Raw genomic sequence first — 24,235 nt, 5'->3', positions numbered from 1 at the left:
GCACACTGTTGACCTTTGAAAGGCAGCTACTGCTAGTGTGGGTCTGTTTGCAGCGAATTGGCAATTAGCACATTACCCAAAGGCTCTTTTAATTGTCACTGTAATTCCACAGGATTTATGGTGAATGTTATTCTGCTTTTGGACAAAATATATGTGTGTGTGTGTGTGTGTGTGTGTGTGTGTGTGTGTGTGTGTATGTATGTATATATGTATGTATGTGTATATATATATATATATATATATATATGAGAGAGAGAGAGAGAGAGAGAGGGAGAGAGGGAGAGAGAGAGATGAAGTGACTTGATAGAATCTCATGGTGAGGAGTGGAAGAATTCCTACTTCCAATTATCTAGGAATCACATTTTAGGCTATCTTACCATGAGCCATTTAGCCCTATGGCACTATACTTTCGTAGCCGTGGAATGAGATGTGTAGGTGTGACCTTTTCCATTTGAACAAGCTTTCCTGAGTTTACATGATTAAATGACAAGTCACAGACCTCTTTGAAGCAATAGCCACTAGCATTACCCTTTGCAGTTCAAAATCTATAACACCCTTTGAACCTGCAGTTTTCCCATCTGAAGGATTGAATCACTTGACACTGGTCTGAGTGATTCTCAACTCTGGCTGTCATTAGAATCATGTAGGGAGCTTTAAAAGAATACTTCTAGGCCCGCTCCAGACCAACTAAGCCGGAATCTCCAAGGACCCAACTGAGAAGCAGGTGGTTCTGATGTGTGCCCGAGTCGAAGAAACACAGGTCTACAGCTTTGGCTATTCCTTTGGCTGTATATAATGAAGTATATCTGAGAGCATGTTTGAGTATATGTGGGGGGGGGGGGGCTGAACAGGAAGAGCCCAAGTCTTTGGAAAAGGAAAGTGAGTTGAGGTATTCATAACATTACCACTAATAGTCAGCAATCTGAATTGACTGGCATATTTGTACTGTTAGATAACATTCTTCCAAAGGGCTCACCAGAGTGGCACATAATCTTAAAAACGTAGAGTTTGGGGAGAGCCCATTCCTGTAGTAAATTCCTGTTATAAAGTGACTCAAGAAATTTCGTGCACTGAAACTTCCTTTTACCCTTACCCAAACAGTCCAAATGTAAATGTTTCTGCCAAAAACAGCTGGACCGCTAAGAATCCCAGTCAATGACTTCTGAAAGCTTCTAGGGACAGAAATTTGGAATACGCAGTAAAAATTCAATGTTTGGATATCCATTTTAGAAAATTTCCAAGAACTAATAGCTGCTAAGAGCATGGTGGATTTTCTGTGGCAACGCACACAGTAAGGAGCCGCTGAACATTTTATCCCCGTACCAAACATCTGCATAAAAATCTGTATAGGCTGAGTAATTTTTTAATGATTGCCTTAAAAGGAGTCTGGCAGCTCAGTGGACACCCACCAGCACCCTCCACCTGGGCGGACTTGCAGAGAGAGGTGCTTTGTATCTTAACTTGTGGTTAACATTCCTGATGGGAGGAGTGGTAATTAACTGGGTTAGCTAGGTGTTTTCCACTAGGATGTGCTCAGGTTTTCCACTGCAGTCTAAAAATAATGAAGCTCACCACGTTCTGTGAACGCCGTGTGAAGTGAGATTCTGGGGAGGATGGATGCTCTGCACTGACTTCTGTGTTTGCTGACATCACCAATGAATGTCTTTAAGAAAGAAGCAATGCGCAGAGGACATAGACGCTCAGTTAAAACGCAAACAAATAGGGCACCTTGGGTGGCTCAGTTGGTTAAGCGTCTGACTTCAGCTCAGGTCATGATCTCACAGCTCATGAATTCAGGTCCCACGTCTGGCTCTGTGCTGACAGCTCAGAACCTGGAGCCTGCTTTGGATTCTGTGTCCCCCTCTCTCTCTGCCCCTCCCCCGCTCGCACTCTGCCTCTCTCAAAAGTAAATAAACTTAAAAAAATTAAAACAAACAAAACCACTAAAGAAAATTGGGAGCAAGCACTTGCTTTGGGCTTTTGTGCAGGATTGCTTAGTTGTTTGTAGGTGTTGTTGGTGTCTATTGGGCTGTCAGGGAGCAAGTTCATGGATAATTCTTATGAGGGCAGTTTTCCTGAAAGCATCTTTTGTTTCAAAGCTTAGAGAAACTGCATGTTGGGTGAGGGGGTGGATATGGATAAGGGGACAAGAAAGAGAAAGGGGTAGGAAAGATCTAATTAAAAGGACCCTTTGGGGCGCCTGGGTGGCTCAATCAGTTGAGTGTCCGACTTCAGCTCAGGTCATGATCTCACAGTTTGTAGGTTCGAGCCATGCATCGGGCTCTGTGCTGACAGCTTGGAGCCTGGAGCCTGCTTCAGATTCTGTGTCTCCCTCTCTCTCTGCCCTTCCCCTGCTCACACTCTGTTTCTCTCTCTCTCAAAAATAAATAAACATTAAAAAAAAAAGGACACTTCTGATGCATAAAAATATACCAAATAGGTTTGAGGGACTTTGTTGTTGTTTATTAATAGACTTTCTTTTTTGTTTGTTTTTAAACTAACACTTAGCTCTTACTTGACAAAAGAATTGAAATGGAAAATTATATTAAACGTAGGTATTTTTTAAACTAATTAAAAAGGGGATAAACCCTGAGGTCACACAACAAAAACAGAAGGCAGCTAATGAGAAGTCTGTGCAGACAAGAGAAAAATGATGACTGGCTATTTGGATAAGCTGGATGGTACCAGCAAGTGGGTAGATCGTAAGCTCCGTGATCAAGGTTTTGTAGAGTGAACGATCATTATGTATATTTTAAGTTATCCTTATAAGACTGTTTGAAACTTTACCTTTCAACCTGACTTACTGTGATATTTTAGAACTATTCTTCAAAGAATAAAACACTAACCATGAATATGAAAACAAAGTGGGGGACAGAAATGGAAAGTTGTATTAAACGGATGTATTTTTAATTGATTATATTTTAAAATAAACGTGAAAGGTGATTTTAACACTTCCATTTTGACATCTCTCAGGATGGAGCCACTGCACTCTTCCTAGCTGCCCAGGGTGGTTACTTGGATGTTATTCGATTACTGTTGTCTTCAGGAGCAAAAGTCAACCAGCCAAGGCAGGTAATGTCTGCGTGCGCAGAACGGTGGGCAGGCAGGGCCTGTTGTCCTGGGGCAGCGCCTAAGATAACCAGTCAGCTCCGGGCATCTTTAAACCCTTTTGCCTCTGTGACGAAGTCAGTCTTTGATTGGGGTTCTCCTGTTCTTTGCTTTGGGCTCACCTGAAAGCCTGTGAAATCAGGCTGACTTCACCATTTACTATTTTTGAAACATGGGTGTTTGGTATCTGAGGTCAAGTGCATACTTGGCCACCTCATGTTCAAATAAATTGTGGCTGCACTGAGGTAATGAGAGTGGGGTGGGCTAGCCTGGGACGAAGGTAAATAGAGGTGAGTCAGGTAGCCTTGCCCCTGCCCAGTCCCCCTTATCTCTTACCCCCGCTTCTGCTTCCACCAAACCAAAGAGGAGCCCATTTGCCCACTGAGAAGCATTAATGGGTTCCATGCCTTCATCTCTCACAATTATACCACTAATAGAGACTTAATTTACCAAGAGCAAGCTAATGTCTGGCAAATCAATCAGTGGATACTTAAAGGAAAAGAACCACAAGGTAATACAGGTCATACTTTATAAAAGATAAAGAACCATTCAAATCTAAGGCATTCTAATTAGCTTCTCTTATATAGGAATGATTTCTGCACTAATTTATTTTTAACAAAACATTTAAGATTAAAGTAACACTACTTTAAAGATAGTTTTCTTTTTTTTTTTAATATGAAATTTATTGTCAAATTTCCATACAACACCCAGTGCTCATCCCAACAGGTGCCCTCCTCAATGCCCATCACCCACTTTCCCCTCCCTCCCACTCCTCATCAACCCTCAGTTTGTTCTCAGTTTTTAAGAGTCTGATGTTTTGGCTCCCTCCCTCCCTCTCTAACCTTTTTTTTTTCCTTCCCCTCCCCCATGGTCTTCTGTTAAGTTTCTCAGGATCCACATAAGAGTGAAAACATATGGTATCTGTCTTTTCTCTGTATGACTTATTTCACTTAGCATAACACTCTCCAGTTCCATCCAAGTTGCTACAAAAGGCCGTATTTCATTCTTTCTCTTTGTCAAGCTGATTTCTTACCAGTAAATGGCCCCCAGGGAGATTCCCACTGTAATGTAATATGATGCGAGAATGCCCATTTGTTCACTCAGGGAAGGTTGATCTGAGCTCTTGGCCCCAGGCTTCTTCAGTCTTTAAAAGTGCAAGCGCAGGGGTGCCTGGGTGGCTCAGTCAGTTAAGTGCCTGACCTCAGCTCAGGTCATGATCTCTTGATTCATGGGTTTGAGCCCTGTGTCGGGCTGTGTGCTGACAGCTCAGAGCCTGGAGCCTGCTTTGGATTCTGTGTCTCCCCCTCTCTCTTTCCTCCTCTGCTCATGCTCTGTCTCTCTCAAAAATAAATAAACATTAAAAAAAAAAATTTTTAAGTGCAAGTACATGGGAAGCCAAGAAGTGAAAGGGCCTTTGGGCAAAGTGGATTTCAGGTCGAGAATCCTGAGTTCTAGATCCAGCTCTGCCAATACCTAGCTGTGTGGTTTTGAACAAGTGAATCAATCTCTGTGGACTTGTCTGCCTCCACCGGAAAATTAGGAGGCTGGGCAGGATGATCCAGACAATCTTCAAGCTCCCCCTTTTTGGTAGCTGTTTTATTCAATATTCAATCAGTATTTCTTAAGCACTCAGCATACGCAAGATACTATGACTGTGAGATTACATTTTTAGAATTTTAAAGATATTCTTAGATTTAGAGGACCCCAGGAATACTCTTGGGAAAGGAAGCTTTTAAAAAAAGTTGCACTTCCATACCTGCCAGAGGTGACTTTTGGGAATTGGAGTTTAGTATTTTCTTGCTGGTCCTTCTTATTTTGAAAGTGTTGATTTGACTCTGAATCAGAGGCTTCATTTTGCCAAGGTTAACAAAAGGAACTGGTAATTTTTAGATTGCATAAGTTTGATTTGGAGGCCATTATTGAGCATAGTACCATGAAATTAGAAATGAAAGATTGTCAAGATTCTCAGGCCTCTCTATCTGTACATCTTTCTGAAATAATTTCTGGCACTTTGACAAATCTATTTGTAAAATAAATAGTATTAACCATATGCCTAACGCCCTGTTCATAAAAAACCAAGTTGATATAAGATATTATATTTCAAATATTACATGCATTATGTCCACTCAAAGCTAAATTCAGTCATATGATGACACTGAAGGCAAGAAATTAAAGAGTGAGCTAACAGTGCCATGGTGTCCACAACACCCATGGCTGTTTTCACTCCCCACACTGAGGATGACCTGCTCAAAGTGGATGGCTGATCCAGCAGTGGGAGGACCCCACCCTCAGGTCAAAGTCAAGTGACATGACCTTTTAAAGACTGCATCCAATGCAATTGTTTGGAATTATGAATCCAACCCTGAAAATATTGTTATTCAGGAAAAGGATGTTTATAAAATAAGTTTGGGGGGAAAAAAGCAACGGAATTTTTCCTTTTTATAGGGTACACTCACACCACTGTATCCTCAAGTCATAATCTTTTTTATTACCTGCTGTGAGCTGATAATGAAAGGCTGTCTAGCCAGGTCAGACTAGTCCACATTCTGTCTTCTTTGAAAATGTAAACTCTGCATTTTTAATTCCCTTCCTAGAAAACAAGCAGTGTCATAAATATGGCAAAAGTGATAGTAGTCCCCACTGACTTTGTCACAAGTTATGAGGAAGTTAAAAAAAAATTCTAATTAAAAGTTTCCATTAAAATGGCCCATGCATGGTAGAATACTATATTGGCAGGGCATTTGGAAATCGGTGTTTTATTCTGAAATCGCAACTGACACATTAAGTCATTGTTAGAAAAAAAAAATGTTTCTAAGTTTATTTATTTTGAGAGTTAGACAGAGGGGGAGTGAGTGGGGGAGGGGCAGAGAGACAGAATCCCAAACAGGCTCCGAGCTGTCAGTGCAGAGCCCCACATGGGGCTCCAACTCACAAACCGTGAGATCATGACTTGAGCCGAGATCAAGACTCGGACGCTTAACCAGCCGAGCCACCCAGGCACACCCAGAAGATTCTTGAATTTATAAAATAAAGACAAAGATGTTTGCCAGATTTCATTTCTTAGTATTTTTAGATAAATCCAATTTATGATTTTTTTCACTGCCACTCTATGAGGGTCCTGACATTTATGGTACATTGTGACAGGATATTAACAAAGCTGCAATGAAATTATTCAGTTGACATTTGATCTGAGCTGCAGGGAATCTGAACAGTAAGCAGTAGGAATGGCTTTTCCTTGTAACTCTATCACAGATGAACTAACTGAAAACCTTTCTAGGACTTTTGTGACAAGGAATCATAATCACAAAATCATAAGCAGACTGGAAAGACTAAGTTCTTGATGCAAAACTTGAAAAACTTTTCCTCTTAGTTTGTCCTAGATAAAGAGGTCAAGAGTCACAGAGATCATCGTACTGTATAGTCAAGCTAAAAACCTATCTTCAGTTCTTTCTACATGACCTCACCAAGTAAAGTTGATACAAGTCAAGCCTTTTTAATCACCAGCTTAAGATGGCTATTTAGCCTGTTTTTCTATCAGCAAAATTCTTTGACATATATACTTTTCCCAACGCAACTCATCCACCTTATGAAACAATACTTTCATGGAGTGGCAAAGGTCTGAGTGTTTACACAGGGCTGAGTTTAGCCTGTCATCACTCACTTGTCACTAGTCGTCTCAAAGTGCTGATCAGTAACTCCTTGAAGCCTGCCAAAAGGCCATCTCATAAAGTGCCCTCTAGCCTTGGTCTGCATTTGTATGCAGAGATGCTGGGCCCCCGGATAGTGACGGTCCTCCCAGATTGCAAACCTGGAGGGACGAGCCCAGTGTTGGGCAATGGGAGAAAAGAGGACCGATAGATCGTTGCAGTGTCCTGTGGAAGCAGATAGCAACAGGGAGGCACTCCTGCTTGCATGCCCTCTGCACATGGTAGGCCCTCCAAAAAGGTATGTTGACTCCAGAAGAGAGCCTGTGGATTGAGCAGAGCTCCAGTGAGGCCCGGAAGGGAGAAGACATAGTGATCAGTGGCTGCGAACTAGAACTAGACTCAGATGTAGGGCCCAGGCTCATAGTCAGGACACCAGTCCTAGACAGATTGTAAGAGCCAGGTAGGGAGCCAGATCCAGGTCTCTGGGGGGCGAGTCGCTTGTGAGTTATGGGGATATGGCTATCTTAAGGAAATGAAACACAGTCTATTTTGCTTATTAACTGCATGACCTTAAGCAGGCCACACTCCCTGAATTTCAGGGGTTCTTTTGAGTTTCTTTTATTATTATTTTAATAGATAACAGTGTTATATTAGTTTCAGGTATACAATATAGTGAGTCAACACTTCTGTATATTGCTTAGTGCTCATCACAATAAGGGTACTTTTAATCCACTTCACCTATCTCCCCCATCCCTCCTTCCACCCCACTCTGGTAACCACCTGTTTGTTTTCTATAGTTAAGAGTCTGGTCTTTTGTTTGTCTCTCTTTTCCTTTGCTCATTTGTTTTGTTTCTTAAATTCCATATATGAGTGAAATCATATGGTATTTGTCCTTCTCTGACTGACTTATTGCACTTAGCATTATACCCTCTAGCTCCATCCACGTCGTTGCAAATAGTTAAGATTTCAATTTTTTATGGTTAAGTAACATTCCAGTGTGTGTGTGTGTGTGTACTATATCTTATTTATCCATTCATCTATTGACGGACACTTGAATTACTTCCATATCTTGCCTATTGTAAGTAATGCTGCTATAAACATAGAGGTGCATGTATCTTTTAGAATTAGTGTTTTTGGTAAGTAATCCTTTGGTAATTAGTCCTTTGGGTAAATACTCAGTAGTAGAATTAGTGAATCATATAGTAATTCTGTTTTTAATTTTTTGAGGAACCTCCATACTCTTTTCCACATTGGCTGCACCAGTTTGCATTCCCACTAACCATACATGAAGATTCCTTTTTCTTCACATCCTCACCAACACCTGTTGTTTCATGTGTTGTCGAGTTTAACCATTCTGACAGGTGTGAGGTGGTATCTCATTGTGGTTTTGATGTGCATTTGCCTGATGGTAAGTGACGTTGAGCATCTTTTCATGTGTCTGTTGACCATCCTTAGATCTTCTTTGGAGAAATGTCTGTTCATGTCTTCTGCTCAGTTTTTAATTGGATTATTTGTTTTTTGGTGCTGAGTTGTATAAATTCTTTATATATTTTAGATACTAACCCTTTATCAGATATGTCACTCGCAAATATCTTCTCCCATTCGGTAAGATGTCTTTTAGTTTTGTTGATTGTTTCCTTTGCTACAAAGCTTTTAATTTTGATGTAGTCCTGGATTGTTGTTTTTTTAATCTGTAAAACCAGGATAATTATGGTACTTCTGTTATTATCATTCCTATTTCATCCAGGCCTCACTGGAAGAGAAAACCCATCAGGAATCATGGTTGCACTCTTTCTCTCATGAGCCAGGTAGTCTCTGTCATCTCAAAGTCCCCTCTTGCCTCTTTTCCTCTCCCTACTCCTTTTTTTCTAGCATCTTCTACTTACTCAACTTGTATATAGTCCCTAAGTTTATAGGGTCAGACTTCCAAGTTCTTGGGATAGCCATGTCATTGCTGCCACTAGGCTCTGCACACCAGGCCAGAGTGGACTGGCTGGCCTGCCCATCCTTGGTCTGATCACCTGTGGGTTGGGAGAATAGGGTCAGGCTGAGCAATGGAGGCATCAGTTAACATCCTTTACAGAACTATTTGCTGGGCTGTGGACACCAAGCAGGGATCCAGTAATGAGAAATAGGTTCTGGGTCAGGGTAGGGCTGGTAGCAAAGTCATCTTGGTATTGAAGCCACTCTGCTACTAACCAGATTCCTTATGTCTCTTGGGCTTCCAACTTAGAATAGAATTGGTCCCTAAGACTTTGTCTGGCTTGAGCCTGTAGATGGAAAGAGCCTAAGTGTGAGGACTAGAAGCAGCAGAAGCAAAGAGCTAGTGCCACTAAATATACACGTTCCTATGGAAGGTTGTAATTCATTTTCTAAGTAATCTCTAAGATCCTAACTAAAATGATATGACGTTTAGTTTCCAATACAAATCATGTCGGATGCTCATTCTCATACTGTGATCTGTCTATCAAAATGCATTAGATAATACTTGGAAATATTATCTCGGATGGAACAAGGGGATAACCAAGTCAGAAGGAACGGCACAAGTCACCTGTGTAATCCCCTGTCAAGCACATGAATCTTTTCTCTAGCAATCCTGCTGAGTGGTAATCAGTCATTGGTGGACCCCTCCAAGTGTGGGGGACTCATTACTAACTCATCAGCTTATTTAGTCTTTAACCAGCCCTCACTACCACCTCTGTCTACACCGAGCCAAAGTCTTGAATAGTCTTTACCCATCATCCCTCTTTGTGCCACTTGATATGCAAAATAGGCAAGTAATAAATAAAAATATATTTTATAAGAAGCATAAGAAATAAGAAATAAATCCTTTTCTGCTCAGTTTGCACACAGATAGTAAATGACAACTGTCATAACCCCATTATCTCATCTTCTTCAAGCTAAGTGTCCTATTTCCTTTTCTTAAAAAAGGTCCCATAGAGGTCCTAACTTCCTGTGGTTTATTTCGCTGTGATTTGTTTTAACATATTTTAAAACTATATATTTTTGTCAGAAAATATTCACAAACAAATTTTTTAGTGCTTTTTCTTACTCCATTCTCTCAAAACTCAACAAAAAGGAGCTAAACAGGCTTAATGTTTATCATTTTCATTGTGAAGTCATCTTTATAATGAAGATGTGACCATTATAAGAGAAGAAAAAAATAAGAGAAAATAAGAATTGAGGTGTCCAGAAGGGAAAACTTCTCCTCTCCACCAACTAGATAATCAACTGGGAAATACTTTGATTTGACAATAATGCTGTAATTTATATTCAACTTGCTGGGTTTAACCCCAAATCCCATTTTACCAATCATTCCTACCTGTTCTATCATTATCTCACAGGAAAACTGGGAGAATCAATCAAGCATGTAGTGTTTTGTAAACAAAAGCACAAATTAAACTGCTTATTTCATGTGCAGATTCAGTGACCACTTCTAAGCACACACATAAGCCAGTCCTGTGCTCAGCGTCTTTCTGCATGTTTTCCTGTATATGAATATCTCTGGAAGCTAACATTTTTTGCAGGAGAGAACCAAGGCTCCGGGTGATTTGCCTAAGGTCTCCTAACCATAAAGTAGTGACTTCTTTTTCCACCTACCGTGACCATTGCAATTAAAGTGATAGAAGTTAAGTGTTAGCATTACTGTTATGAATTGATGATATTAATAGTTGTTTCCAATACATCACCTGTCAGCACTTTCCCACATGTTAGTGTTACTAACAGCCAAGCCCTTGGAAAGCACATTGAACATGCCTGCTGACCTCTATGCAGCTGGCTGCCTTGCCTTGCCTGCCCTCTGGTGGAGACAGGGAGAAAGAACAAATGAACCCAGAGCAGACAAGGAGGGACAAGAGCTTCAGGCACCCAGCCTCCCTCTCCTGCCCACCCTCACCCTCACCCCTGTTCTAGCACCTATCCCTTGGGCTGCAGTCAGCTGGATTTCCCACCCTGCCTGAAGCAACCACAGCTGTCCAAGCCACTGCACCTGTACATGCTTCTCCTTCTACACGGAATTCCCTCCCTTCAACCCCCAATTGGCAAAATCCTAGTCCTCCTTCAAGGCCCAGCTCGGATATCACCCCAACTGTGAAGCTGACACACAATAAGAAAGCCCCTCTCCTGGTTCATCTTGGGCATTTTTTTCCATATTTATTATAGCACTGTAATCATCCTGAAATTTCCATGTCTCTCCTCCACTAGACTGAGTTTGAGAACAGAGGTCATGTCCTATTTAGCATTCTGCCAGAGATACTTAATAATGGTTGGTTGGTTGAGTGAATGAATGAATGATCCTGAGTTGGGAGAATCAAGTTAAATAATGGATGTACACCTGTTTGTAAACAGAAGTACAAATTAAGGTATTATTTCTATTGCTAATAATAAATAATATTCAGATTCAAGAATATTTCTAAGGGGCCCCAGTGAAAGTATGAAGTCGCTCTCAGTGTTCATCCACCGAGAATGGATGAAACATCCACGCTTTGTTTCAGCACTTCTTCCCCAAGACAGAGGGGTGCCTGTGTCATCCTACCACCCCTCAGCAGCCCCCGATCCTTCTAGGCTCCCAATTTGCCACCACCCACCACTCTGCTCACATGTCCTTGTCCTCCATCACTTTGCTGGGACAGCAGTGGCCAATCATCCTGCGCCCGCTGTGGATAGCAGACTGGAGTTGAAATTACATACTACAGCAGGAAACGAAACTTTACGTCTCTGACTGAATCATCTTGCTCTTCAGCCCTCATTCCCACTGATGAGTAATTCAGTCTTATCCAACCAAAACAGTTCCTTGGGGCCATATTACTTTAATTACCTCAGACCCTAAGTTTAGTCAGCTCTGGTTCCTCCTCCCTCTTCCTGCCCTGCCCTCCAAAGTGGCCTAAGTTCTCAGAGGTCAGACTATCACCCTGGCATGAGGGTGGGGTGGAGTGGGGTGGGGACATTCATGTCTGGTCCTTGTGCTGGTTAGTCCAGCCTCTCCTGTCTGAGTATCCTGCACTGGTACCTTCTTGGCCTGTCATTGTGAAATCATGACCTTCTGTGGCCTCAGCTTTCCAACCCCAGGCTGACTCCAGGCCACGGTTTACCTAGCACTTCTGATTTCACACAGGCAGGCAGGGGGTCCTGGGTGCTCAGATGCCTGGTGGCCGTGGACCAGGGGCACTGGGGGCCTGTCTCAGGTCCATTGGCCCAGATTCCCTCACCCATTTCTATCTCTCAGGCACCAGCCAAGAGCAGAACTTCTCTAAGAGACCTTCAGTTCTGGGTTTCATCCCCAAGAACAGGAGAAAATCCTTTCCCAGCTGGAATTCACCGTAATTTATCTGGGTGTTTCTACCCACCCCTAGATTCAACCCAGGAGGAAAACATGGATGCTCATGCCTGAACTCCCCCTCCCCTACTCCTTGTCCAGAGCTTCCTTCCAGCACTTGGAAGGGTTTTCTGTTTTCCTTTCTGTCTGGCAGGAACCACTCTCCTATCAAATCCTTCTCAGTCCCTTGGATATTTCACCTTTTCTTCTGTGGAGCAACCCATCTCAGCTTTATGGCCCAGTGCTCACATAAACAGGGTCTTTGGGGTAACAATACACAGGAAATATTACCAAAAATGTCCTGCTATACGTCGCTTGTGTACGTGCCTTCCCAGAAGAAACAATAGCACATCCCGCATAAAACTAAAGTGCTGAAAAATGACGTGGCTGGGGTGGGGGTGGATTCTAGACACCAGAAGAATGGCAGAACTGTCTTTAGTTCTCTGACCCTCATGCATCGCCTCAAAGAAAACTGCCCTCTCGTATGTGGGAAGGAGGGCTCCCAGTAGGCGGGGTGTGCCATGCGAAGCCACCAGTAAAGCAAACAGACGAAGTCTGGGGAAAATAAAGACTTCTCCCACGTAGGTTTGTCAAATTTGATTCTGCCTTGCTAAGCAACTCCACCCCTTCCCGCCCCGTGTTCCGTGCGGTCCTGCACCACACTATGTGCTGAGATCCTGCCATCAAATGGCTGGATTATAAACCAAAGCTTGCATATTGGCAATCACGCGATCGTCCAGGCACCGCCAAAAACCCCTGCGTAAAAAGGTTAAAATCTCCCTCCTTGTTTGTCGTCGGGGGGGGGGGGGGCGTTTGCGGGTGCTGCCTTGCTGTTCTGTGGCTGCTACGTGGCCCGGTGGGAGCAAGCGTGTCCCCTCGCCGGCAGGACGGGACGGCGCCGCTGTGGATCGCATCGCAGATGGGCCATAGCGAGGTGGTGAGGGTGATGCTGCTGCGCGGAGCCGACCGGGACGCCGCCCGCAACGTGAGTCAGAGTCACAGCTGCGGCACAGGGTGGAGGAGGGGGGTTTCGGGGGGGGCGGGGGGGGAGTGTATGCACCGAAGCTCCAAAATTCAACTCAGCCTGGACGTGCGGAGAAATCGCGCCTTCATTTTGTCTGTAACTCAGCTGGATTTTTCTCCCAACCTCCACCGGCTCTTTAGCAGGAAAACAAAGGAAATGTCTGAATCAGCTGAAATTTAGCGAGTGCTGCCCAGTCTCTCTAAAGGAAACATGTTTAATCTTCGGAGCTAATGTGACCCACTCCCCTCTCCCAAGTCTGAGTCCAGAAAAGGGAAAAGACACATTCCTGACCACTCTTTGTCTTCCTCTCTTTCTCCCTCCCACTCTTTCTCTGGGCCCCACATCTCTGAAGCCAGAGAAGAAAAATCTTCTAATCTCATTTTCTTTTTTCCTGGTTCCAGCTAAACCCTTAGAGCAGGCTGGGGTATTTCCTTTATTATAGGAGAATTCTGGGAGCTGAATCCTCCAAATACAGCAACTGATATGTAAAAGGAGAAAAAGGAATTGGGGAAATCTCTTTCCAGGTCAAAAAGTGATGACAGAAGCTGAATATAAATTTTTGAACTTGTTTTTGCATTTCTTTTTAACATATTTCAATCTGTCCCCTTCCTACTCCACACCCACTCACCCCAACCCCCCCAGACCCCTAGGGCACACTAGAGCAAGGTTGTATGTAAGAGAAGGCAAAAAGAAAAGCACATATAAAATTTAAAACAGTAAATATAGTTCAACAATTATTTCAATCATTACAAATAGTGTAGCAGTAATTTCTGCTAAGTCATAAGCTGCAGTCTATGGATCTTTGGTCCATCTGTGTCCTAAAATATATTCTCGATGTTCCCTTGCCCTTTACCCAGTGTTCTAAGGGACGGGAAGGGTATGAATTCCCAAATGGCAGGGTTCTAAGATAATAAGCCACATACTTTGTTTAGCATTCTTTCATGCAGAGCTAACTGCTTAATATGCTCTAAAATGCTCTTAGATTAAGAGACTTGGCCTGCTCGTACTTTAGTTTACACCTTTCGTCTGTTCTGATGAGCATATTCCCGGTTCTCAACTAACATGTAGTTCTTAACCAACACACACATATCTTAATAACCAACTTTTATTTTCTGCTTTGTTAAGGATGGTACCACAGCATTGCTAAAAGCAGCCAACAAAGGGTATAACGATGTTATAAAGGAGTTGTTAAAATTCTCACCCACCCTTGGCATTCTGAAGGTAAGACTTAACGAGAAATTTTACCAATCTGTAAAAGAGAGGCTAGAAATTAAGAAGCCCATAGCTGAGGACTGTAGCAGCATCTGAGTATAATTCACATGGTTAGTTGCAGTCTTGGAAGAACTTTCCAACAGTTTCTTTATTTTGGAGATTCGTGGGCACTGGTTGAAATGAAAAGGTGGTAAGAAGAGTGAACCAGAGTCTGTAGTACTAAGTTTTACAGGAAAAAAAAAAAAAAATTAGTAGCAACGAAATCGCTAACTTGGAAAGTAAACTATATTGATACATATCTTTCATTGGACTAAAATCTTCCACAAGTCATGAAACACATGATTTGTGTCCCACAAAATATGGGGGACAGGTGCTCCTGTTCCTTCCCTTCGTTATCTGGAATGAAGAACCACATTGTTACCTTAGATGAAATAAAATAAGTCGCAGATATCTGGACACCTCAAAGAATGTGCCATTCTGGAGAGCTGGGTCTGCCGGGAAGTAGAGCCCTAAAACTCTTTTTTAAATTTTAATCATTTGAGACTAAGATATTTCTAAATTAGAATATATACCAGGGGTTGGCAATCTTTTCCAATAAAGGGCCAGGTAGTAAAATACTATAGGCTTCATGGGCCATACAGTCTCTTGGAACTGTTCAAGTCTACTGTTGTAGCATGAAAGTCATGGGGACAAAGGATGGCTGCCTCCCACTAACACTTTATTTATGGACATTGTATTTCTGGGATTTCGTACTTTCACGTAGTATTCTTCTTTTAAATCTTTTCAATTTCAGCTTGCCAGAACACAGAAAAACAAGCGGCAGGCTAGAATCGGCCCACGGGCTGTAGTTTGCGAGCCCCCAGTATACACTTCTGTTCTCTTAAATGGAGGACAGAAAATCTGTTCTAAACTTGGGACAGTGGCCTAGCACTTTTGGGGAATGTGCCCTCAGTGTTTATGGATGTATAAAAAGTCTACCTGCCCTTGAATGACCCTAAATGCCTTTTGGACTCTGTATCTGATGTCTACATATTTACTCTCTATTCTTGCTACCAGCTGATACTGGTCTGCTGTTATCAGAATGCTGGCCCCTCCTACTGTCCCAAAGAGCAACTTCTAATCTTCCATGAACTTGGAAACCAGAAAGCTGCACTCATTAAAATTGTTTATAAAGTATGAATAAATAGTCTATGAAAGTGAACTCTCTGTGAATAAAAGAAATGAGCTTCAAAAAAAAAAAAAAAAAAAAAAAAAAAAAAAAAAAAAAGAAATGAGCTTCAGAAATGGACTTTGCAATATCTAGTCTTGTTTCAAAGAGCTCTTTTTTGGCTTGGTATTTTATTCCTAACCATGTTGCAAACAGATGAAGTTGACAGGTTGGTTAAGATTCGGATGGGTCTAATGTTACCAGACAAGTAAGTTGTCCTACGTGTTGTAAAAACAGACATGCCGCTTTGGAAAGGAAAGTGCTACTTTGCTGGAATTTTCCTATGGGTATGATATTTTATTCTTTCATGAAATACGGAAATGGTTCATTATTATTATAGTAAGTAGCTATTGTGGAAACTAAACTTGCATTTAGATGCTATTTGTAGACATATGCACCTTCTGGAACAGATGTCATGTGACTATCCATCATTCCTACATTAGATTTGTTACATTCTCTTTCTCTCTCCCCCAGAATCTGGCTCCATACTGCACATAGATGCTGTCTTCTATTTGCAGTAAATTTCATAAAATGTCAGCCACCTATCCAGTAGGCCCTTCTGTGCTCAAAAATGCTCCAACTCAGGGCTCGGGGGTTTCCTCGCCCCACATAGGCTCCCCTATAACTCCGCAGCGGTACTCCTATCCGCTGAGTGAGTGGGGTGCATGTAGCCGGGCTGACAAGTCGGCCTGTTGGCTTGCCAGCCATTTCTCCAGTCTAGACGGAACATACACAGAAACTGTATATACTGTCCTTGAAGGGGGAAAAAAAAAAGAAGAAGAAGGTTTGACATAGCATTGTTTTTCCTGCAGCAAATTCTAATGTCTTTAAAACTGACAGACTGATCATGAGGTCACATGCACCCTGGGCCAGATTCTTGTTTCACTTGGAAGAAAACGTTGGCAGTGTTTATACTGACTGTCTGCTGTGTACCTGAGGACACTGTATTAGGCGCCGACGTGCCTTTGAAAGGGAATGTAAGGAAGAGTAAAGCTCCGACATTAGTCTCATCACTCAGGCTGGTTTATGATGAAAGCCAAGCTCAGTGCTGATGGCTGTAAGCTCACTCCTGACACACACTGTTGTTCTCTCTTAGAATGGGACATCGGCCCTCCACGCGGCAGTACTCAGTGGGAATATTAAAACAGTTGCACTGCTCCTGGAAGCCGGAGCAGACCCAGCCCTGAGAAACAAGGTACTCACCTTATCTTACCTACCTTAAAACTCCTTTGGGCACCTCTACAAAGAGATAAGGCAGTTTCTACCTAAGCCAAGATAATCACCCATGTGCACCCTGGGCCAGATTTCTCGTTTCACTTGGGAAAAAACATTGGCAGTATTTATACTGACCGTCTGCTGTGAACCTGAGGACACTGTTTTAGATGCTGATGTGCCTTTGAAAGGGAACATAAGGGAAAGGAAGAGAAGGGCTCCACCTCTAGTCTCCTCACTCAGGCTGGCCCCAGTCCCTCTCATCATATCTCGGCACAGTAAGGGCGTGCAAGGCTATCAGCAGATATGAATGAGCAGTGCATTTGGACCCAGAGAATTATGCTAAAAACCCTATATTGTCAATGGTGATGAGCCAATAATGGTGCAGCCTCCCAGGACAGGGTGAGGGCAGTAGCTGTGGGGAGTAGAGTTATGGGGTTCTATCTCAAAGAGGTGTCCTAAACACATCGAAGTTCCAGTAGTTTAGTGCTATTCTGAATAAGTTGGACGTTCATATCTTGAGAACTGCTTGTGCTTTGCTTGGAGAATAGAGGAGAAAGGGGAAAATTCGCTCTTATACTGTTAATGGGACTTTGTGCCGCTGTTACAAAACCACCCCGTGTTTTCTATAGCCCCAAATCCTTAGTTTACAATTAGGTCAAATGTGGAGGTGGGAAGATGCCCAAGACCCATAGAGAAAATGATTATCATTGCATTTTTTCCCACTCAACATCTGCAATAGCCATCAAATGTAGAGCCTAGGGGGAGGAGAGCAGCCTGGGGAAAGTCTTGAGAAAACACTAAAGTATGAACTTTTAGGGGCACCTGGGTAGCTCAGTAGGTTAAGCGTCCAGCTCTTAATTTCAGCTCAGGTCATGATCTCAGCGTTCATGAAATCAAGCCCCGAGTCGGGCTCTGCGCTGATGTCAACAAGAAGAATCCCTACTTGGGATTCTCTGTCCCTCTCTCTCTGCCCCTCCCCCTGCGCACATACTCACTCTCTCTCAAAACAAATAAATAAACTTAAAAAAAATAAAATACAGACTTTCAAAGGCAGAAGTGGGCATGGTGCTTATTGATAGAGGAAGGTATGAAAAGCAATTTTCACTTTATACTTACGTACTATTCGAGTTTTTTATAAGCATCTATTTCTCTGTTAATTTCTTTAATAATTAAGGCAAATACGTAGAACCTTTTTATGACATTTTGAAAAGAACCCATTAAGAAGTGCAATTAAACAACATGTCAAGAGTCTCTCTTTTTTTTTGTTTCCATTTTACTTACCATGTGGAGTTATTATTTCCTTGTTCTTACCATTGGAGTGCTTGAAGACAACACTTCTGCTTATCTCCTTCCTGAGATGCAGATTTGTTTTCCATTAGCTGGCCTGGCTGTGTGATAAGCCAGCTGAAATCATACTTGAGCTCTTATCTTTAGATCCTGGACACAGACTTCCTAAAGAGATCGATCTTTCTTACTAAGCCATCCAGCATTGAAGGCAAAGGGAAAATGTTAGTACCTTTATATGGAAACTGAAAAATGCAATTCCTTGTTTGTCTCCTGGAATTTCAGCAATAATGGTTATGGGGAAATTCGAGTGATCAAAATGCTGGACTTTGGATTGTCCCTAGAGCTACTTGAATATACAGAGAGAAACATACAGACTGTTCATGTTGGAGTTTCATACAACGGAAGCTCTTAGAGAGCTGGGAGTAGTTACCAGGGAACCGCACCATGACCCCGCCCCACCCATCTGCCAGCCACCCCAAAGAAGCCAGCCTCTTAAAGGTAGCTCTAGAAGCAAGGGTGTTAGGAATCTGGCAGCCACCCGGGACTTTTGAGGGGATATTCTTCAACTTCATTCATTCAACAAATACTGAGTACCTACTAGATACCATGCACTCTGCTGTGTACTGGGGAGACAATGGTGAATGAAATTCCCATAGTCTCTGCCTTCAAAGATCTCAGAGTTTACTGGAGAATAAAGACAACTAAATAAGAAGTTGTACTACAGTGACAAGAACTATTAGCGGGAAAGTAATGAATGCTATTGAAGGCTTCCAAGAGGAAATGACTTCTAAGCTAATACAGAAGCAATCTTCTGCTCCAGGGAATACAGGACTTCTATTCTGGGACTGCAAAGCAGATGCCTCAGGGGAAGGTAACCAATGGCCCCAACAGCCACTCCCCACACTGTAGCTGTCCCCATGGGTGCAGGGGCCCCATGTTCCCAGTACTCCCAATTGAGGACTCAGAACACATCCTCTCCCTGGAGCAGTAGGGAAATAGAGTGTTTTGATGCTATGGTATCATGAATATGGGCCTATGGTCCTGCTCCATAATGAATAAGGTGGCCTTTGGGGGATAGCCTGGAGCACTAGGCATCATAATGGTCCACACAATCTCAGCAACCTGAGAATTCAGTAGGAACCAACCTGGAGAGAATGAGACCAGGTTTTTAGAACTATATAGATGACATATGGGACAGCAATGCAATTGACCAGAATTTGACAACACACTTTGAGGATATAGAGCCTTTGTTAATAGTAAAGTTTATGGACATTCATGGAGACGGTCACACACAGGAGCTATAACTCAGCAAGCTTATAGATAGAAGTACAGCCTCTTAGATCTTCTCTTCTTCCTGACCATAGAGGATCCTCTGGCTACCTGCCAACCTGCTCACCAAGGACCAATAACCCATGCAACACAGCTCAGTTACTCCTGAGTATACTCTGAGACCGGATGGAGCTTATGTCTGTCTACCAGGAACATTTCTGTGCAGGCCTGGCTGTTAGGCCTGTACAATGTCTGTTTCTGCAGGAACTAACAGTAGAATTTGAGCTTCTGGAGGGATCTCTGGTCTATAGTAACATAGCATAGTAATTTCCTGCCCAATTCAGTCCAGCATCAGCATCAAGGGTCTTTTGTGGTGGGCTGGGGTGCAGCAACAGGACATACTATTCGGCAGACCATTTGTGGCAAACAGAACTCCCAAGAACTCCACGCATAATTCTCGATAAGTGAGGTCCCAGCTAGCAGTTGGGGGTCAAAGAGCAGGACCCAACCTAGAAGGTAGGGACTTCAGGAGTTTCACATAGGATTAGGGTCCCAGATAAAGTAGATGGGGTTCCAGATATGGCTGTGGGAGAAAAAATGTGTGAGGCAAATAACATGTGCATCCAAGCCCTCTACTCCATTCTGGGTGCTTTTCTGCCCTTTAACCGCCTCCCCTGAAATCCCAGGAATATCCTTGGGATTCGTCTATAACAACGGTTCTCAAAGTATGGTCCATGGACCCCGGAGGGTCTGCAAGGCTCTTTCAAGAGATCTAAGAAATCAAAACAATATTCTCAATACAGCAGAGATGTTATTTGCCTTTTCCACTGTGCTGACATTTGCTGTAATGTTGGCATTAGGTTAATTGGCACCTTACACATCAAAGCAGGAGTATAAACTATACTGGCAAATGATTTTACAAAACTTTGTGAGTTATTTCACAGATTTTGTAAATTATTTGACGAAAATCCCAGTTTTAAGAATGTCTTTGATGAAGCAGTAAGCAGTTTGAATTATATTAAATCTTGACCCTCGTTATACACCTTTTTAACATTCTACATAACAAAATGGAAGTACGCATACAGCACTTCTGTACCCTGACGTGCAACGGTTGTCTCAAGGAAAAGCTTGCGTGCGTTTGTTTGAATTACCAAGTGGGCCAGTTGCTTTTTCTTGGAACACCATTTTTATTTCAAAGAACAGCTTGTGTCCACTGTGTGAGCCTGACAGCTTCCCAATCCACCTACAGGCTCTCCTGATGAATCGGTGCCGATATTAATGAATGTGATCTTTTGAGATTGTATGATGCAATATGTCAACATTTGGAAGAGCGGCATAACTCATTGAACGGATATTTTCCAGATAAAGTGTGTGATGTATCAAATCATGCATGGGGAAACATCCTACCTGTAGATAGATAGATCTATGGATTTTTAAGGTAAAAAGTTCATTGACATGGTTTCAGATTCCACGCTGAAATTACCTTTAAGAAACTACCACCTGTTTAGTATTGATGTGGCATCAAAGAAGAATATCTACAATGATCTGAAAAGGCTCTTAAAATGTTTCTCCCTTTTCCAAATGCCTATCTGTGTGAAGCTGAATTTTCTTCATAGGGGCTTTAACCAAAACAATGTATCACAGTACATTAGATGCAGAAACAGATATGAAAATCCAAATGTCTTCAATTAAGCTACACATTCAGGAAAGTTGCAGATCTAGGGGTGCCTGGGTGGCTCAGTCAGTTAAGCGTCACACTGTAGCTCAGGTCATGATCACATGGCTCATGAGTTCGAGCCCCACGTCAGGCTCTGTGCTGACAGCTCAGAGCCTGGAGTCTGCTTCAAATTCTGTGTCTTCTTCTCTCTCTGCCCCTCCCCTGCTTGTGCTCTCTCTCTCTCTCTCTCTCTCTCTCTCTCTCTCTCTCAAAAATAAATAAACATTTTATGGGGCGACTGGGTGGTTCAGTCAGTTAAGTGTCTGACTTTGGCTCAGGTCATGATCCTACAGCTCGTGGGTTCGAGCCCCATGTCAGGCTCTGTGCTGACAGCTCAGAGCCTGGATCCTGCTTTGGATTCTGTGTCTCCCTTGCCCTCTGCCCCTCCTCCACTCATGCTCTGTCTCTCCTTCACAAATAAATAAACATTAAAAAATTAAATTAGAAAATAAATAAATGAACATTTAAAAAATTTTTTTAAAGAAATATGCAAATCTATTAAATAATGCTACTCTTCTAACTTTTTTGTTTTTGAAAATTTGGTTGTTTTTCATTAATGTTATTTATGTTAGCCTATAATGGATTTATGATTTTTAATGAGTTAATATATTTCTAAATGTTCTTATTTTCATTTCTAATAAGTTAAAAACAAAAGCTCATTGGGGTCCTCAATAATTTTTAGGAGCGTAAAAAGGTCTTAAGCCCAAAAAGTTTGAGAACCGCTGGCCCATAACATCAGCTGCAGTTGGTAAGGACTCAGTCGTGAAATAAATGCCTAGACGATGTGTCTCAGCAGCATGAGGAGAAGAAAGGACACACTGAAGCTGCTCTTGACCAGGCATCTCTTACTCTCTGAATGTTTCTAACTCTGTTTTCTCATCAAAAGATAACCTGTCCTGAGTCTCAGGTCCCTAGCAGACAGGCTGCTCCACATAATACATGAATTAAGTGTAAAGTATCAAATTTAACATTTCCAGTATTTACTGAGCACATACTAGATGCACCAGGCATTGTGCCAGAAGTGAGGATACAGTGATTAATAATACGTGGACCCTGGCCGCCAGGAGATTACAATGTGTTAAGGGATATGGCTCAGAGAGAAAAAGAACTCTAACGATGAGATAAGAAAATAACAGGCGATATTTAGACGCTTAAAGGAGACCTTTAATGCCTTAAAACAAGAGTGAGTCCAGTGAGGTTGCTCACCAGCAGAGGAGCAAGTTTGGGTCAGGAGTCCCTCTTTGGAGTCCCTAAAACCATCCCAACTGTGGGAATTCACTAATACCTATCTTATCTTCTTTAGGCCAATGAACTTCCGGCAGAACTAACCAAAAATGAACGTATCCTGCGTCTCCTCCGAAGTAAAGAAGGACACAGGAAGAGCTAACTTAGTTCCATATTTGACTGAAAGATAGAAACCCTAATCACATTGTCCGAAAAGAAGTCGCTTTTCAAATAGTGTTGGAAATTCCATTAAGAAAGGAAATGCTCAGAATGCCCGCCCTGGGTCCCTGACCAAGGAGAGCTGGGCTCTGTGCCCTGAGTCAAGAACAGAAAGGCTCAGGGACCCCTTGCCCTCACTTATGTGGGCTTCTCACACTGGCCTGCGCCCCCACTGCTGTGGGGCCTGGCAGATTCGTGGATTCCACAGAAACTCGTTTTACACTACACTAAGTTGGGTCTCTCAGTTAAACTCTAAGACTTAAACCCTTGACAAGGTTTAAGCAAGATGACAAAAGGCTTTAAAATACTGAAAGTCTGATCTTCAGTGAATCAAAGCACTTTTACTTTTGCATTAAATGTCAGTGTGCAAAAAGATACAGCTCCCTCATGTTTTACACGTACATGTATGTCATGCAAGCGTAAAATGTTTTCTTCTCCCCAAAGGTCGTAGCCACGTTTATTCTGAATCAATGAAGTGTAAATTCACATTAAAAAGCCACTTCTGACATTCCACCATGTGATTTTCAAAGGTGGACTGTTGAACTATAAAAAAGACAAATTGTTGATTTGTGAGTTGATCCTCGTCTTATTCCAAACACGTAAAAAATCATTTTTACCAAGAATCAATATTGAGGTACGGTGGGAAGCAAGTGGCAATTTGGGAAACGCAGAAAATTACAAGCCATGGGAAATTGAGGCTTGTCTCTTTGAACTTTTATTTTGGTTCTCTCGTTGGGAATCCGCTTCCCATGCCATAACTAAGTAGACTTCCTATGCTGTGCAGTCCTGAGCTCCCAGCACCACATTGCTTGACACAATGACTTTGAGGTCCTTGGATGAAATGTGATATATGCAAGTACAATACGTTGCTATTATATTGTAGGAGTATAAGTAATAAAAGACTGTTATTAGTATTTAACAGGTGTTCATCTATGCATGTTCTTGAGCTGATTGATTCCAAGAAAGAGACCTGAGTTTTATTGACTTATTCCTTGGAGGGGAATCAAAATTTATGTACAGTGCACTTTATAATCAATGGTGTCTAAATGCCTCAGTCAGTGCCTAATTGCACACGCTAAAATTAAACCGTCTTTCCATAATAAACCGTCTTTACCATAATAAACACTGATGGTATTTCTGGTATTTAAATACATCTTTAGTTTTCTTTTCATTTTCTGCTCTGATTTCCAGGCAATGTTCTGGATTTTAAAGACATGTTAACGTGGAAGAAAATGTAATCCCCACCGTTTTTTTTAACCAACTTGCGGTGGTCCTGAAAGCATTATCCTTAAGCCAGTAAGTGATCAAATATAATTTTTAAAATTAGAAGATACTCTCTTAAGGTTTGTTATGATTGATAAAATAACCAATCAACAGAAATCAGCTTATTTTAATCAATATCACAAACAAAGGCTGTAATGAGTCACCCACAGAGTCCCCAGGGATGCCTATAGCCTGACTAGCTATGCAACAAGTCAACAATCTAATTTCGGGATAAAAATTTACAAAGATCTGTCTGTATTGCTAAAACACCCAGATATAAACCCTTTAGTAACTATAAAGCAGTGCCAATTTCCTCACTGACTTTCTTTTACTTAGCAAAGTACTAAGTACAAATGCACACTTTCCCCCATGGGAATTTCATAAAGCTATGTTCATTTTGAAGAGGAAAATAGTGTGGCCTTAAATGCTTTATATTTTTCCCCTTTTGTTAGCCCTTGGGCCAAAACTGATTGCTGATCACTGACATAAATCAAAACAGTATTGTGGGTACTGATAACAAAGTTCCGAA

General features: G+C 42.1%; 1 protein-coding gene across 4 annotated transcripts in view; it reads left to right on the top strand.

The window, feature by feature from the left end:
• ANKRD29 (ankyrin repeat domain 29) overlaps positions 1-23,566 on the top strand; it is a 52,636-nt gene extending 29,070 nt beyond the window's left edge. For 3 of the 4 annotated variants that reach the window (XM_042962623.1, XM_042962624.1, XM_042962625.1), the window contains 5 exons: positions 2,974-3,072; positions 12,956-13,054; positions 14,219-14,314; positions 16,609-16,707; positions 22,304-23,566. In XM_042962623.1, coding sequence (XP_042818557.1) covers positions 2,974-3,072; positions 12,956-13,054; positions 14,219-14,314; positions 16,609-16,707; positions 22,304-22,387 — 477 coding nt within the window. In that variant the 3' untranslated portion in view covers positions 22,388-23,566. The remainder of the gene's footprint in view (positions 1-2,973; positions 3,073-12,955; positions 13,055-14,218; positions 14,315-16,608; positions 16,708-22,303) is intronic. The other variant, XM_042962626.1, reaches the window with a different exon arrangement.
• The last annotated feature ends 669 nt before the right edge of the window (positions 23,567-24,235 follow it).

This window comes from Panthera tigris, chromosome D3, assembly GCF_018350195.1.
Source record: "Panthera tigris isolate Pti1 chromosome D3, P.tigris_Pti1_mat1.1, whole genome shotgun sequence".
In the NCBI taxonomy this organism is placed as follows: Eukaryota; Metazoa; Chordata; class Mammalia; order Carnivora; family Felidae; genus Panthera; species Panthera tigris.
The sequence above is the reverse complement of the archived record's forward strand: the minus strand, read 5'-3'. Positions and strand labels throughout refer to the sequence as shown.